General features: G+C 38.3%; 1 protein-coding gene across 1 annotated transcript in view; it reads left to right on the forward strand.

The window, feature by feature from the left end:
- LOC134352556 (ATP-binding cassette sub-family C member 5-like) overlaps positions 1–15349 on the forward strand; it is a 155937-nt gene that overhangs the window by 57610 nt on the left and 82978 nt on the right. The window contains exons 12-13 of the mRNA XM_063059812.1: positions 4132–4203; positions 11483–11607. Of these exons, the coding sequence (XP_062915882.1) occupies positions 4132–4203; positions 11483–11607 (197 nt within the window). The remainder of the gene's footprint in view (positions 1–4131; positions 4204–11482; positions 11608–15349) is intronic.

Consider the following 15349-nt stretch of genomic DNA (forward strand, 5'->3'; position numbering starts at 1 on the left):
TACATCAAAGTTGCTGGTGAACGCAGCAGGCCAGGCAGCATCTATAGGAAGAGGCGCAGTCGACGTTTCAGGCCGAGACCCTTCGTCAGGACTAACTGAAGGAAGAGTCTCACTCTTCCTTCAGTTAGTCCTGACGAAGGGTCTCGGCCTGAAACGTCGACTGCGCCTCTTCCTATAGATGCTGCCTGGCCTGCTGCGTTCATCAGCAACTTTGATGTATGTTGCTTCAATATTCAATCACTGCTTTTTTTAAAAAAAAGTTTCAAATTACTGTTCAGCACATTGGAATATAATGTCTGGTGTATCAAGGAAGCATGATGCATTTATGACAGATGCATAAGTATTTCTAGACTGGCATATTTCTTGGGCATTGCACACTGTGAACTGCATTACACATTGGCCTAGAAATTGAATTGTATAACACATTCACTTTCTGTAATGCATGATTGATTTGAAGAAGAAAGCTGATTGCATCATGTGCTTGATACTTCTTCAGGAACATAACGTGAATTTGAATTATAGTCCTCCAAGGTTGCACATCAGCTTTGCATGTAGGTCATTGAATGCAAAGCAACACCACAAAGGGATATGAGAAGCCCAGGCATGCCTGTTCAGCAAATAGTTAAGGAGATTAATGGAATGACGGCTTTTATTGCAAGGAGTATATGTATAAAATAGGGAAGTTTTGGTGCATTGGTGAGCCTGAAACTTGAATTACATGTACAGTTTTGGTCTCCACATTTAGAGAAGGCTAGATCTGCGACGCAATAAAGAAATCTGCAGGGCTAATCGCTAGGATGAACCTATAGTCATTGGAGTTTAAAAACATAAGAGATTGACAGGATTGATCTGGACAGATTGTATTCCTTAGTATATCTAGAACTAGGAAGAATAGTTTAAAATTAAGTGTTGCCTAGTTAAGGCAATAAGGAGGAAATTCTTTGGAAATATTTTGGAAAATGTGTAGCATGGGTGTTGATGGTTGGGTTGTGTTGTTCTCTGATCTTGCCAATTTACTTGCAAATGTAAACACACCAATGATGTCACCTTGTATGGTGGACAAAATGCTTAAAAGTAAATTGCCAAGATCAGAGAGCAACTCAACCCAAGGAGGAAATTCTTTATTTCATGAATCTTAGGAAATTTCTAACCTGTAGAGTTTTGAACGCAGGGCCACAGAAAATATTCAATTGAAGAAACAGATACATATCTGAACCATAAAGAAATCAAATGATGTTGGAAGAATGTGGGAAAATAGTGTTGAGAATAAAATTGAATCAGCAATGATCTGGTTGAATAGCAGCAGAGGCTAAAGGGACAGAGTGACTACTCATGCTCTTGTCTCTTATGTTCTTTAATTCAGTGAGGTCTATCAGTGGCAACAGCCATTTGTCATGTTCCTGGAAGGTGCAGTCATGGATACAGTCTAAAGTAGTTGAGCAAGCCTCAGGGGAAAAGCAGGGCCATAATAGGATGAACGCTTGCTTGGGCATGAATTTATATGATCTAAGTCTAAGTCAGAAATCTTTACTGAAGTTTGCATTTATTTCTTACCAAGGGACTAAATCTTTTCATGGTCAGATCTGTGATGGTTTTCCTTGATGTTCATCTTTGCCACTTTGAAACCAATAGTTTGTCAGAGATGCAAGATTTATGACCTACACTCTTATTTCAGGCTTTCCTATTGTGATGTACAACTTTGTTTAAGAACTCCTGCAAAGGTGTGTGGAGATGTGGAAATGCTGGAAGTGTACACTTTGAGTTACGGAGAAATCCACACTGAGACAGGACCTTCAGTCAGTGAAACATTAAAGGCACTTTTATATCTCCCCACACTCTTACTCCTCACAGATATTACCACTCATCTACATGCAAAGGGAAATCTGCAATGATCAATTAACCCACCAACCAGCATGTTTCTGGGACGTAGGAGGAAACCTAAGCACCTGGAGGAAATCCACACAGTCTATCGCCTAAAAATTCTCCAGCATTGCATGTTTTCTGCAGCATGTTCGATGTAACTTTATTTGAAACCTGAATGCTGAATATAATTGACAGCTGTTTGTGCAAACAGCATACTTCTGTGCATTGAAATGCAAATGAGGGTGTGTGACATGCACAGTGATCTCATTAAGTATATAATGGATGATTGACATTTCTTATTCAAAATTTATTTCTTTCTGCCTTGTATATTGAAAATTAGCATGGGCTTCATCCCCAGATGTAGATCTCAACTTCTGTGTTAGGCCCTGCTTCTGCATTGCTCAAATGCATACTAAACCAGGATGCTAAGAATGCATCAATTGCCGTGGTAAGCCCCTGCATATTCTTCACACTTGAAGTGATATCCACCACAACCATTCCATATCAGCCCAGCGACTGTCCTTGATTCTCAAGTAATGTCCTCCATATATCCTTGGATCTGTCCCCATCAGTCCTCACCTGGTTCCCCAGTCGTTTTTTAGCACACTTCTTCCTGGCTCTCTAATTACTTCATTATTTCCAGTATCCTTCTCAGACTCCTTTGTTGAATCCAGAGAGCATTCTAATGTTATTCCCATCCTCTCTGCCCCAATCTTTCCCTAATTCTCCAAATGCCTCTCAATCATAACATAAATCCATATTTTTGTTCTCCACTCTGAAAGGCCTTGCCCAAATTTCATCTGAGCTGTGACCAAATCACTCTGACCATGGTTAGTTCTGTAGAGAACTGCCAGTTATCTGCAGTCAGTGCAGTCCCCAGACTTCTGTACACTGCCACATGGTAGCATAGAATGTTCTGGAAGTCTGAAGCAAGCACATCTGACCTATCGCCCCATCCCTGGACCTTACAACTAAATCCAGGGTTGTTTTGCAATTTATTAAGACAAGGAGCTGGATATATTTTGTACTTAGTATTGTCCATTCATTTGAATAGGGTCACTGAATTTAATTATAAAGGTAAGTTAAATCTACCCTCATCAGTGATAGTGGTAGAAGCAGTTATATTGGGGACATTTGAGAGACTTTTCGATAGGCAAATGGAGGAAAAACGGAAAGCTATGTGGGATGGAATGGTTAGATTGATCTTGTAGTAGGTTAAAATATTGGCACAACATTAGGGGCTGACAGTCCTGTACAAAGTTGTATGTTCTATTTAAAAATAGCAAACCAGCCCCTTTATTCACTTAAAACCTCACTGCCAGTTGTGGACTGCTCGGCCTCATTGTCATTGGCAGCTACAGAGCTGTAAAAGCTTAATGTATCTAGATGGTTAGAGTGCAGTAGAGTGAGTGCAGCACTGGGTTAGATTCAATATGATCAAGCCCATTAACTCATTTCTCTCTCCACAGGTGTCGCCCCGGCAGCTAAGTATTCCTAGCTAATTTTGTTTTGTTTCATGTTTCTGACTTCTCTAAAATTTTTTTTCTGGGCATGTTGAAAATTGAAGATGTGAAGTAGAAGCTGTTCATTTTATGACATGTTTTGTATGTTTGCTGAACAATTTGTAAATTAACTGGGAACAAGTAATGTAATGTTTGATTACTAGATCAGTGATTTTCAAAGGGACAGTGCAGTTTTTTGGTGATTAGTGGGAGGGGAGGTCTATAATTTGTGAGTATGTTTGGATAGTTTACATTGTGATGATCTATTTATTTCTACTGAATCTACTAACGGGCCTGCATGCAACCTTTTATATTATTTTATATGCTACTATCAAGTGCTGCTAGGCTTATGCTGCACTAAAATAAATACGGCTACTTTCAGCTCACATTAGATTTGCAGTTCTTTTCATTGGGAAGTATTCTAGAAGTCCTCTTCTAAATTTTTATTGTGAAGCGATTATCTGTGGGATGAATATATCCGTGAAGATATATTTTGTGAAAAAATAATGTTGGATACTGACTGATGACTGATTGTGCTCTTTTATCTTCCACACTTCAATTGAAAAATCTTTCTATACTGGTTGACACCACACATATTTTCCCTTATCCCCGATGATCTACTTGTAGCCATGACTGAAGTCTTGGTCTACCTGTGTCCATCCAGGCAGTCTACTTGTGTGTATGCTTTACTTGCTGGTATCTTAAAAGCTCTGGATTATGTCTCCTCTCGATGTTTTACAACTCATGCTCCTTTTTGTTTTTTTAGGGTAAACTGGTAGGCATTTGTGGAAGTGTGGGTAGTGGGAAAAGTTCTCTGATATCTGCTATCCTAGGCCAGGTAAGACCTGTATCCATGAGAAATAATATCTTACAAATCTAAACAACTGTACAAATTAGATAGTTTGTTTGATGGGATATATCACTATTAAAGATCATAGATAAAGCTTTGATTTTATGTTTCATATTGAAATAAGTTTAGCATTGATTTAAGATAAATTCAGAACAATTTTTGGAGTTGGAAAAACTTTCAACTACCAGAGAACTACCTCAGTTAGAGAGAAGTAACAATAAAGTTAATGGAACAAAATTAATTGTGGAAATTAATACTTGTTACTTTCATTTTCAAAACATCAGAATCAGGTTTATTATCACTGGCATGTGACATGAAATTTATTAACTTAGTAGCAGCAGATCAATGCAATACATAATATAGAAGAAAGAAAATAAAATAATTATAATTATAATAAATAAATAAATAAATCTGATTCAGTATACTTTATCCAGTATACGTATATTGAATAGATTAAAAACATGCAAAAAAAAGAAATACTATATATTAAAAAAAAAGTGAGGTAGTGTCTAAGGGTTCAATATCCGTTTAGGAATTGGATGGCAGAGGGGAAGAAGCTGTTTCTGAATCGCTGAGTATGTGACTTCAGGCTTCTGTACCTCCTACCTGATGGTAACAGTGAGAAGAGGGCATGCCCTGGGTGCTGGAGGTCCTTAATAATGGACACTGCCTTTCTGAGACACTGCTCCTTGAAGATGTCCTGGGTACTTTGTAGGCAAGTACCCAAGATGGAGCCAACTAAATTTACAACCCTCTGCAGCTTCTTTCGGTCCTGTGCAGTAGCCCCACCCCCATACCAGACAGTGATGCAGCCTATCAGAATGCGCTCCACGGTATATCTATAGAAGTTTTTGAGTGTATTTGTTGACATACCAAATCTCTTCAAACTTCTAATAAAGTATAGCCGCTGTCTTGCCTTCTTTATAACTGCATCAATATATTAGGACCAGGTTAGTTTCTCGGAGATCTTGACACCCAGGAACATGAAACTGCTCACTCTCTCTACTTTTGATCCCCCTATGAGGATTGGTATGTGTTTCTTTGACTTACCCTTCCTGAAGTCCACAATCAGCTCTTTCATCTTACTGACGTTGAGTGCCAGGTTGTCGTGCGGCACCACTCCACTAGTTGGCATATCCCACCCCTGTACGCCTTCTCGTCACCACCTGAGATTCTACCAACAATGGTTGTATCGTCAGCAAATTTATAGATGGTATTTGAGCAATGCCTAGCCACACAGTCATAAGTATATAGACATATGTTTTCCCACATTTTCCCACTTGTGTCAACAATGATTCAGCAGCTATCACTCTCATTTCTGAGTCAGCATTTTGAGAGTTCCAAGTTCCACTTGAGAGGGCATAAAACTAAATTGATATCCCATTGCATTTCTGAGATAGCATTGCCCTTTGTTGGAGATGCTGCCTTCAATGAGACTGAGGGCTCATCTGCTTTCTCAAGTGAATTTAGGAATTCCTTGATGTATTTCAAAGAAAAGCAGAGAAATTAACTTCAGTGGCCAAAACCAAAAATATTTCTCAAAACACATAATTAAAACAATTTATCTATTCAAATCAAACTTCTGGAAAAAAAAGTCCTGTTGCAAATGGCTGCTTTGTCTTGTCCAAAGTAGGATCTGGGGACCTTGGAATATTAAAGACTGAGTTACTATCTCTGCTTCTTTAAATAAGCACTGGTCCACAAAAAGGAGAACAGATTGTTAGTCACTTGAGTGAACCATTTGGTTTACAGTGGATTGTCTGATTAAAAGGTTTGAAAACCATCTGTTTTACAGTATATGTATCGAAAGATAATACCATCTCAATAGCTGCGTGGAGTTATAAAACGTACCTTTGTCATCAAAGTTGCTGGATGACTGCAATGTAGCTTTTCTCCATTTGCATATTTTTATGTAAATTTACTATAATCTAATGAATATTGTATGTCATGTGAATTTCACAATGCAGTTGTTTTGCCATGCTTAAATAGATTATTATTGTTTAGTGACCATTTCATTGTTCATTTATTGTTTTTAATAATTGGAATTTTATGTTTGATAATAGAATGCTTGCTGCCAATGCAGGTATGTTAAATCGATTGGTAGAACAGGTTGCAATATTCTGATTCTGAAACAGTCACTGAAAGCAGTTTTTTATATTATTAAAGCAAAGGAGAAACAAAACAATTGTCTGGATTATGTCACAGTCTCTCCAAGTCACTTGGAAACAAATATTTCATTCATGAAATCAAATTTATCTTATTGAATTAATATAATTGAAAGTGATCATATCTCTTTTCCCTGCATTGTACATTACTCTTCATTAAATGATATCTTTGTGTCATAATCATAACATTTTAAAAGCAGTCTAGTTACTTTTAATAACTTGGGTGGGAAATTAAGCTTACTCAATGAGGGTTTCTTTAACCATAAAATATATGAAAATGGTTTGATGATTACACTAAATAGGCTTAAATGAAAATGTGATTTGTATCACTTTAATATCCTTTCCTTAATTTCACATACTTCAATTTCCGTAAAACTACCCCTATACAAAACAAAATTGATGACGTCAAAAATCAGTAAAATTGAATTATTTCTTGAAAAACTTCAGCTGCATTTTTACCATAATCATTGTCATCTTTAGGTAAGCAATTAACTAGCCATCTGCATCTAAGAATTAGTTTATTTCAAGAGTGCAGCTAAACATGATTATTTAGCACAATGTAAACTCTCCTCCAATTGTATTTAAAGTCACACACATAAAAGTTGCTGGTGAACGCAGCAGGCCAGGCAGCATCTCTAGGAAGAGGTGCAGTCGACGTTTCAGGCCGAGACCCTTCGTCAGGACTAACTGAAGGAAGAGTGAGTAAGGGATTTGAAGGCTCATGTACCATCTAAAATTTGCTGACGATACAACCATTGTTGGTAGAATCTCAGATAGTGACGAGAGGGTGTACAGGAGTGAGATATGCCAAGTAGTGGAGTGGTGTCGCAGCAACAACCTGGCATTCAACGTCAGAAAGACAAAAGAGTCGATTGTGGACTTCAGGGAGGGTAAGACGAAGGAGCACATACCCATTCTCATAGAGGGATCAGAAGTGGAGAGAGTGAGCAGCTTTAAGTTCCTCGGTGTTAAGATCTCTGAGGATCTAACCTGGTCCCATCAAATCGATGTAGTCATAAAGAGGGCAAGACAGTGACTATACTTCATGAGGAGTTTGAAGAGAGATGGCATGTCAACAAATACACTCAAAAACTTCTATAGTTGTACCATAGAGAGCATTCTGACAGGCTGCATCACCGTTTGGTATGGAGGGGCTACTGTACAGGACCGAAAGAAGCTGCAGAAGGTTGTAAATCTGGTCACCTCCATCTTGGGCACTAGCCTACAAAATACCCAGGACATCTTTAGGCAGTGTCTCAGAAAGGCAGCGTCCATTATTAAGGACCTCCAGCACCCAGGGCATGCCCTTTTCTCACTGTTACCATCAGGTAGGAGATACAGAAGCCTGAAGGCACACACTCTGATTCAGGAACAGCTTCTTCCCCTCTGCCATCCGATTCCTAAATGAACATTAAAGCTTTGGACACAACCTCACTTTTTTTAATATACAGTATTTCTGCTTTTTCACATTTAAAAAAAAATCTATTCAATATATGTAATTGATTTACTTATTTATTATTATGTTTTTACCTCTCTCTCTACTAGATTATGTATTGCATTGAACTGCTGCTGCTAAGTTAACAGATTTCATGTCACATCCCTGTGATAATAAGCCTGATTCTGAATTGCTTTTTAAGTTTCCAAGATATGTTGAACCTTAATATCTTTGAAGTACTACATGCGATTTTGTTACTGCCTTCAAATAGGTATTGACATATTGACTGGGGTTCAGTTTCAGCAGTTGGCATTATTTTAGATGTTAATACTGTCTACCGGAATTCCTTAAAATTAGTCAATCCAAAACCATCTTCAGCCTCTTTCTTCAACTATTAGGCCAGAAGAGTTTTGTGATTTTTGGATAATGTCTATTTAATTCAGAACCCTAAAAAAATTAAACAATCTCAAATGCAGCAAAATATATTAAGACTTGGTTTGTTTAATGGCAAGTGTTATTTGCACAACATAGATGCCAAGATATGGCTATTTCCAACAAGAGAGAAACTAACACTGTGATTCAATATCAAACAGCATTACCATTGCTGAACCCATTGATTAGAACTTTAACAAAAACAGCAATATAAGCTCCATTTATGTAGTTCTCTACCTACAACTAGAGTAGTTACGTGAAATAATGATAAGAAAGTTCTAATGATCATAACCAATGACAACAACAAACTTAATTCAAGATGAAGCCCAGTAGTCAAACATTTTATGTGTCTTAGGTCCCAAGTATACGTACTTCATTTCATACCTCAATTACTCATTACTACACTCCCAAGATGTTGTTAGCTGAAGAAAATCTATTACATATCAGAATTCACATCAATCCACCATCTCCCCTGGGAGTTGTGCCCACAGACTATTTATTAATTGGAACAGTAGTAGTCTATTCAGCCCATTGTGGTTGTTGCTTGCTTGAGGTGAATCATGCAATTTGTATCTTAGCTTTATCAAATTGTTTTGGTGCCACAATTCTTGTTATTCTTACCAAAGGAAAATAACTTGCTTACTGAAATGTTGTTTCCTTGGATTAGTTTTGAATTTAGTCAAGCAAGAAACATTGTCATCTGGACTGGACAAGGTGAAATGGTTGGTCATGGTTTACGTTATCTGATTAGGTTGGAATCCAAAATACAACATTCATTTCAATCTTCATTTTTCTCCTTATCACTAAGAAAATGCTCATTTTGCTTTGTGCCTCGCCTTCAACCTGTCATTCCATTCCCTCAAGTTATTCTGAGTGCTGTTTCCTGCATGGTTTCAATAGCTGAAGTATACAAGTACAATGGCAATCCTGACTTTGTAGATTGTTGCTTATGAGGAATGTCAATTAATATCCTGTAATCGACAAGGAAAAGAAACAGTGAAATGTCGGGTTCATTGTAACTTTAGAGACAAATGTGATCTGCACATTTGGGGCGAGTATCAAGGAGGCTCTATCAGTTTTATTACAGCCTTGCTGGCTTCACAGCCAAAGAAGTACGGAAATTTGCTTGCCTCCAAACTGGCAACAGGAATAATCCCAGGAGGAGACATTCTGTAGTGGGAAGTGGGGGAGGAGGGCATCCCTGAGGTAAGTGGGCACAGTATTTCTTTGTTTGGCCAGACAATCATGCATGCTCAACTGATCTACGTAAGAACAATGGAAAATATTAAACTTGTCAATATTAGCTCCTCTTTCTGGCAGGCTTAGACTGATGGGGAAGCCATCACTGCACTTTATTCAAGTTAAAATAACATATAGGCCCTGATGACACCCAGAACTGATTTGCATAATTATTGCAGGTTCGGTAAATTTAAGGCTGATCTGTTGCTACCTGCTGCTTGAAATTACTGCCAGCTAGTTTGTATGTGTTACGTACCCCGTAACTGGGTTGCCAAACCAGCAGAAATGGATCACTCAGTTGGAGTCTGGAGTACTAGAACTAAGAAAGTTTTATTAAAGAAACAAGCAACACAGTAATCGAAAGGATAATAAATGCAACAGTTCAGTGATGATAAACACACATGTGCACAGAATTAAGATAACAGCATCAATCAAGCTCTATCGTTGTCTAGGGGTAAATGACCAATTTCAAAATGACTCAAAGTTCAGTCCAGTTTAGTAGTTCAGTTCGCAGTAATCGTTGCCATGGCGGTGGACAACGTGGGGGAAGAGAGAGATAGAATAGGAACAACTCATCATTCAGAACGGCTTCACTCACAGACCAGCAGGATGGCTCACAGACCAGCGAGATGGCTCACAAACAGCTTTTGGGCAGGTCCTTGGTGATGTCACCTGAGGTCACCGACTGTGACCCCTCCTCCAGATGCGGTCGATTCTCTGCAGTGAACCCGGCACCCAGGCAAGGGCGGACACACACCGGGTTCCCGCTGATCGTACCTTTCCACCCTTGTCGTTGTCTGGGACTTCTCACCCACTCGTGAGAAGCGCACCGCTTCCAGGGTCTCGTTACCTCGGGTGGCGTGTGTGTCTGTCTTAGCGAACCTGTCCCTTTTTATCCCCCTGCTGGGGTATCGCCTGTCCATCACTTCAAACAGTTCAGGGCTCAAAGGGGGGAGCCGCTCCAGACAGTTCTTCCTCCCACATCCCTTCATTACACATCTCCAGACGCTGCTCCATTGTTCCTTATCTCTCCTTCCCCTGAGGGCAGGTGGCAGACCAACTGCTGATGCCACTGATGCTAGCCCAGGCCAGCAAACATCTTAATTTTATGTGTATTCTCGTAACATATGAAAGAGGGTAAATTCCCTTTTTTATTTCAGCTGCACACTAACTGTCAGTTAGTCTTCAGTTTCCTCCAGGGAGTATTAAAATCAGCTTTCTAACTTTCTACAAGACAAAGGTGGGCAGTAATTAAAATCCATTACAAAACAAAGCTATATCGAGGAGATCATTCCTGCAGTTCTACATTAAAGCATTAAAATTATTGTCATTTTTTACACATGCATATTTGACAAACACTTCTCCTTTTGAATCTTGTTTGACACAACCTGCTCTGCACCAATGTGTATTTGATAAATTGAGTTGTTTTGTTTTCCTGCCAGGATTCTACTGATTTCACACAGCAGCTGGGTTCCTAATTCAAGCAAGCTACTCCCTGTTTGTAGCTGTAGACAACTTTTTCTGGAAAAATAAATGACTTGAAAATTTTGTACAAGTACCTGACAAAGTACCTTAATTTCAGCTGGATGGTCATGTCTTGGTAATAAGATTATTTAAACAAAAGTTACTTGGATTGCTATTGAATGCGTTTCTCACTACCCTTTTTTTCCATAATCAATAAATGATAAACATTGGTGGGAGTTAACATGCATAAATCTACTATCATTAATATTACTTTAGGTATCATGTATTTTAAGTTCCTTTTTCTCTGAAGATTTAATTTCTTCTGTTTCTTTTATCCACTTTTCATTGAAAGATTGAATAATAATACAGTGCCTAAATTTCTAAAAGTTGCATTTCATTTATGATAGCCTTTTTACCAATGTCATAAAGAATCCACTACTTAATTCAAGTAACATTAAGTTAAATTATAAATTTGACGTTTACTTGCTTGTATGACTGTATTTAATGATAGTGTCTTCTCTCCAACCTTTAGCTGATACTGCTTGAAGGGATAGTTGCAGTGAGAGGCACATTTGCGTATGTGGCCCAACAGGCATGGCTTTTTAACGCATCTCTCCGCGACAATATCTTATTTGGCAAAAGTTATGAAGAAGAAAAGTAAGAATTACTTATCTTATTTATATCTTCACTGGTGTTTTTAAAGAAACACATTTGGCAGGTGACTCAGTCTCTTAATTATTTCACCTAGCAGCTAATAGGCAAAATTTGTCCTGAATTTTGGAAGGATCTCCGATAAGCTTAACTTCGCACATGTCTGTTCGTCTACTTCAAGCAATTGGTACTTTGTTGCTAATTCGAAGAAAACTTGAGATTCTGGAAATCTGAAATAAAAACAGAAAATTCTGCAACACACAGCAGGTTAGGCAGGAAGTGTGGATAGATAAAACAGTCAATATTTCAGAGCTGGGACCTTCAAGAGAGAAAACAAGTAAATTTTCAGTAACAAAGCAAGTGGGGGAGGAATTGGTAGAGTGAAAGGGATATCTCTGAGAGAATGTAACCCCATTACTAAAGGTAACAGACTAGCAGTTAGGACCAGATTCTGAGTGTTCCCTGCATTTTCCTTTCTTATCTCGTGTTAATCTGGGTGCTAGTAAATGTGTAAGAGGAGTTGTGGTTAAATTATTGACATGCTACTTATATTCTTAATATTGAGATGAATACCTTAATATTCAGGGTGAAAATGAGAGCTCAGTATGTGGGAACATGTAGTCGTTTAGCTCCTTCCTATTCTTTCTGTCTAGTGTACTGAGAAGGCTACATTAATTTGACGTTACTTTAACCGAATAGATGAATCATATTATGAAGAACCTTTTCTTCCAGAAAAAGAGACTTTTAAAAAATACAAACCCCATTTCCAGAAAAGTTGGGATATTTTCCAAAATGCAATAAAAACAAAAATCTGTGATATGTTAATTCACGTGAACCTTTACTTAACTGACAAAAGTACAAAGAAAATATTTTCAATAGTTTTACTGACCAACTTAATTGTATTTTGTAAACATACACAAACTTAGAATATGATGGCTGCAACACACTCAACAAAAGTTGGGATAGAGTTAAGATAAGATTGAAAAGTGCACAGAATATTCAAGTAACACCGGTTTGGAAGACTCCACATTAAGCAGGCTAATTGGTAGCAGGTGAGGTATCATGACTGGGTATAAAAGTAGCGTCCATCAAAGGCTCAGTCTTTGCAAGCAAGGATGGGTCGTGGCTCATCCCTTTGTGCCAAAATGCGTGAGAGGATTGTTAATCAGTTCAAAAGGAACATTTCTCAACGCAAGATTGCAGAGAATTTAGGTCTTTCAACATCTACAGTACATATTATTGTGAAAAGATTCAGAGAATTCAGAGACATCTCAGTGCGTAAAGGGCAAGGTCGGAAGCCACTGTTGAATGCGCGTGATCTTCGAGCTCTCAGGTGGCACTGCCTAAGAAACCGTCATGCTGTGACAATTATAGCCACCTGGGCTCGGGAGTACTTCGGAAAACCATTGTCACTCAACACAGTCCGTCGCTGCATCCAGAAATGCAACTTGAAACTGTATTACGCAAGGAGGAAGCCATACGTCAACTCTATGCAGAAACGCCAGCGAGTTCTCTGGGCCCGAGCTCATCTCAGATGGACCGAAAGACTGTGGAACTGTGTGCTGTGGTCAGATGAGTCCACATTTCAGCTAGCTTTTTGAAAAAATGGGTGTTGAGTCTCTGTGCCAAAGATGAAAACGACCATCCAGATTGTTATCAGCGAAAGGTGCAAAAGCCAGCATCTGTGGTAGTATGGGGGTGCATCAGTGCCTGCGGCATTGGTGAGTTGCATGTATGTGAAGGTACCATTGACTCTGAGGTGTATATTAGGATTTTAGAGAGACATATGTTGCCATCAAGGCGACGTCTCTTCCCGGGACGTCCATGCTTATTTCAGCAGGACAATGCCAGACCACATTCTGCACGGGCTACAACAGCGTGGCTTTGTAGACACAGAGTGCGTGTGCTTGACTGGCCCACTGCCAGTCCAGATCAATCTCCTATTGAAAATGTATGGTGCATCACAAAGAGGAGAATCAGACAACGGAGACCACGGACTGTTGAGCAGCTGAAGTCTTATATCAAGCAAGAATGGACAAAATTTCCAATTGCAAATCTATTACAATTAGTATCCTCAGTTCCAAAGCGATTTAAAAAATGCTATTAAAAGGAAAGGTGATGTAACACAATCATAAACATACCTCTGTCCCAACTTTTGTTGAGTGTGTTGCAGCCATCAAATTCTAAATTTGTGTATGTTTACAAAATACAATTAAGTTGGTCAGTAAAACTATTGAAAATCTTTTCTTTGTACTTTTGTCAGTTAAGTAAAGGTTCACGTGAATTAACATATCACAGATTTTTGTTTTTATTGCATTTTGGAAAATATCCCAACTTTTCTGGAAATGGGGTTTGTATTTTAAGCCAGATATTCTAGTCAATCATGATTATTTAAGTTGGTAATTTGCATGACTTTGCTTCAAAAGTTCATGATTTTAAATCCTTGTACTGCAATATTGCTACCAACCTTTGTTTGGATACTAATGCATTCTCTTGATTTCCTTTCAAAGTGCAATATGATGCATGGTATCTTGGAGTGACACTCTGTCACGGGGCAATGCTTCATTTGTTTGCCTTTGACATCAATTAGGCTTTTATAAATCTGTTATTTGCTCCATTATTATTGGTCCAAGTCGAGAATCACTTCACACTAATGCTGAACCAGTCATGTGAATGATGGCTTGCATTTTAAAAATGTTACATTCAATCCTGCTAGGTCTTTTTCAGCAATTAAATCAGTTTGGTGAAACAATGTCAATTTCACAATCTAAAGAGAGAGGAAATAAAGTCGTTCTTCATACTAATTCACCAATAGCATAGTAGTAGTTAGAATGATGGGCTGATATATTTTATTGTAAATAATTGTGCTTTATTCTGCTTTCAATGAAAATGGCAGAATATTAGTAGTTGAAAATTGAAATGGGAAACTTGTTATAAACAATGTTAAGATTTTCATACTGTATGTAAATTCATTCTTTGTTACCTTTGGAGACACAAAATGCACGTAGCTTGTGAAATCGATGTCCATATAGTTTAAGCTTCATCTTCAATCTATGCACCTTACTGTCCATCCATTCATTTTCAGTGGTAAGCAGATTTTAGCATTCACAAGCTGATATTATGCTATGCTACTGTATATTGTGCAGGGACTGTCTTTGAACGTTTGATAGATCATGGTGGTTTCATGGCCTGTCTCTTTCTGCAGTCCAAGTTGCAGATGTCTGAACAGACCTAAAAGAATTGAATGCAATATTTTAACAATGCATAATGTGATATACTTACACAATTACTTATCATCAGTGTGAAGTAATATGAGATTTGAACCAATAATACTGAGGCAAATAACAGATTTAATTTTTACAAAGTTGGCTCCTAACCTGTGGACTTGGATGCGAAGGTATGTTAGAATGCATCTATGATGGCTTTCTTGAACATCATGTTATTGAACCTACAGTGAACATGCTATCTTGGATCTGGTCCAATGCAATGAGACGGGTAAAATTAGCAATCTTGTAGTTAGGGATCCTCTCGGAAAGAGTGTTCACAGTATGATCGAATTTCTCATACAAATGGAGGGTACAATAGCTCAATATAAACTAGCATATTATACCTAAACAAGCGAGACTACAGTGGGATGAGGGAGGAGTTGGAGAGGGTAGATTGGAAGCACAGGCTATGTGGTAAGACGGTTGAGGAATGGTGGAAGCCTTTCACAGTACTCAAAAAAAAATATTATAGGCATCCGTTA

Source organism: Mobula hypostoma, chromosome 10, assembly GCF_963921235.1.
Source record: "Mobula hypostoma chromosome 10, sMobHyp1.1, whole genome shotgun sequence".
Classification (NCBI taxonomy): Eukaryota; Metazoa; Chordata; class Chondrichthyes; order Myliobatiformes; family Myliobatidae; genus Mobula; species Mobula hypostoma.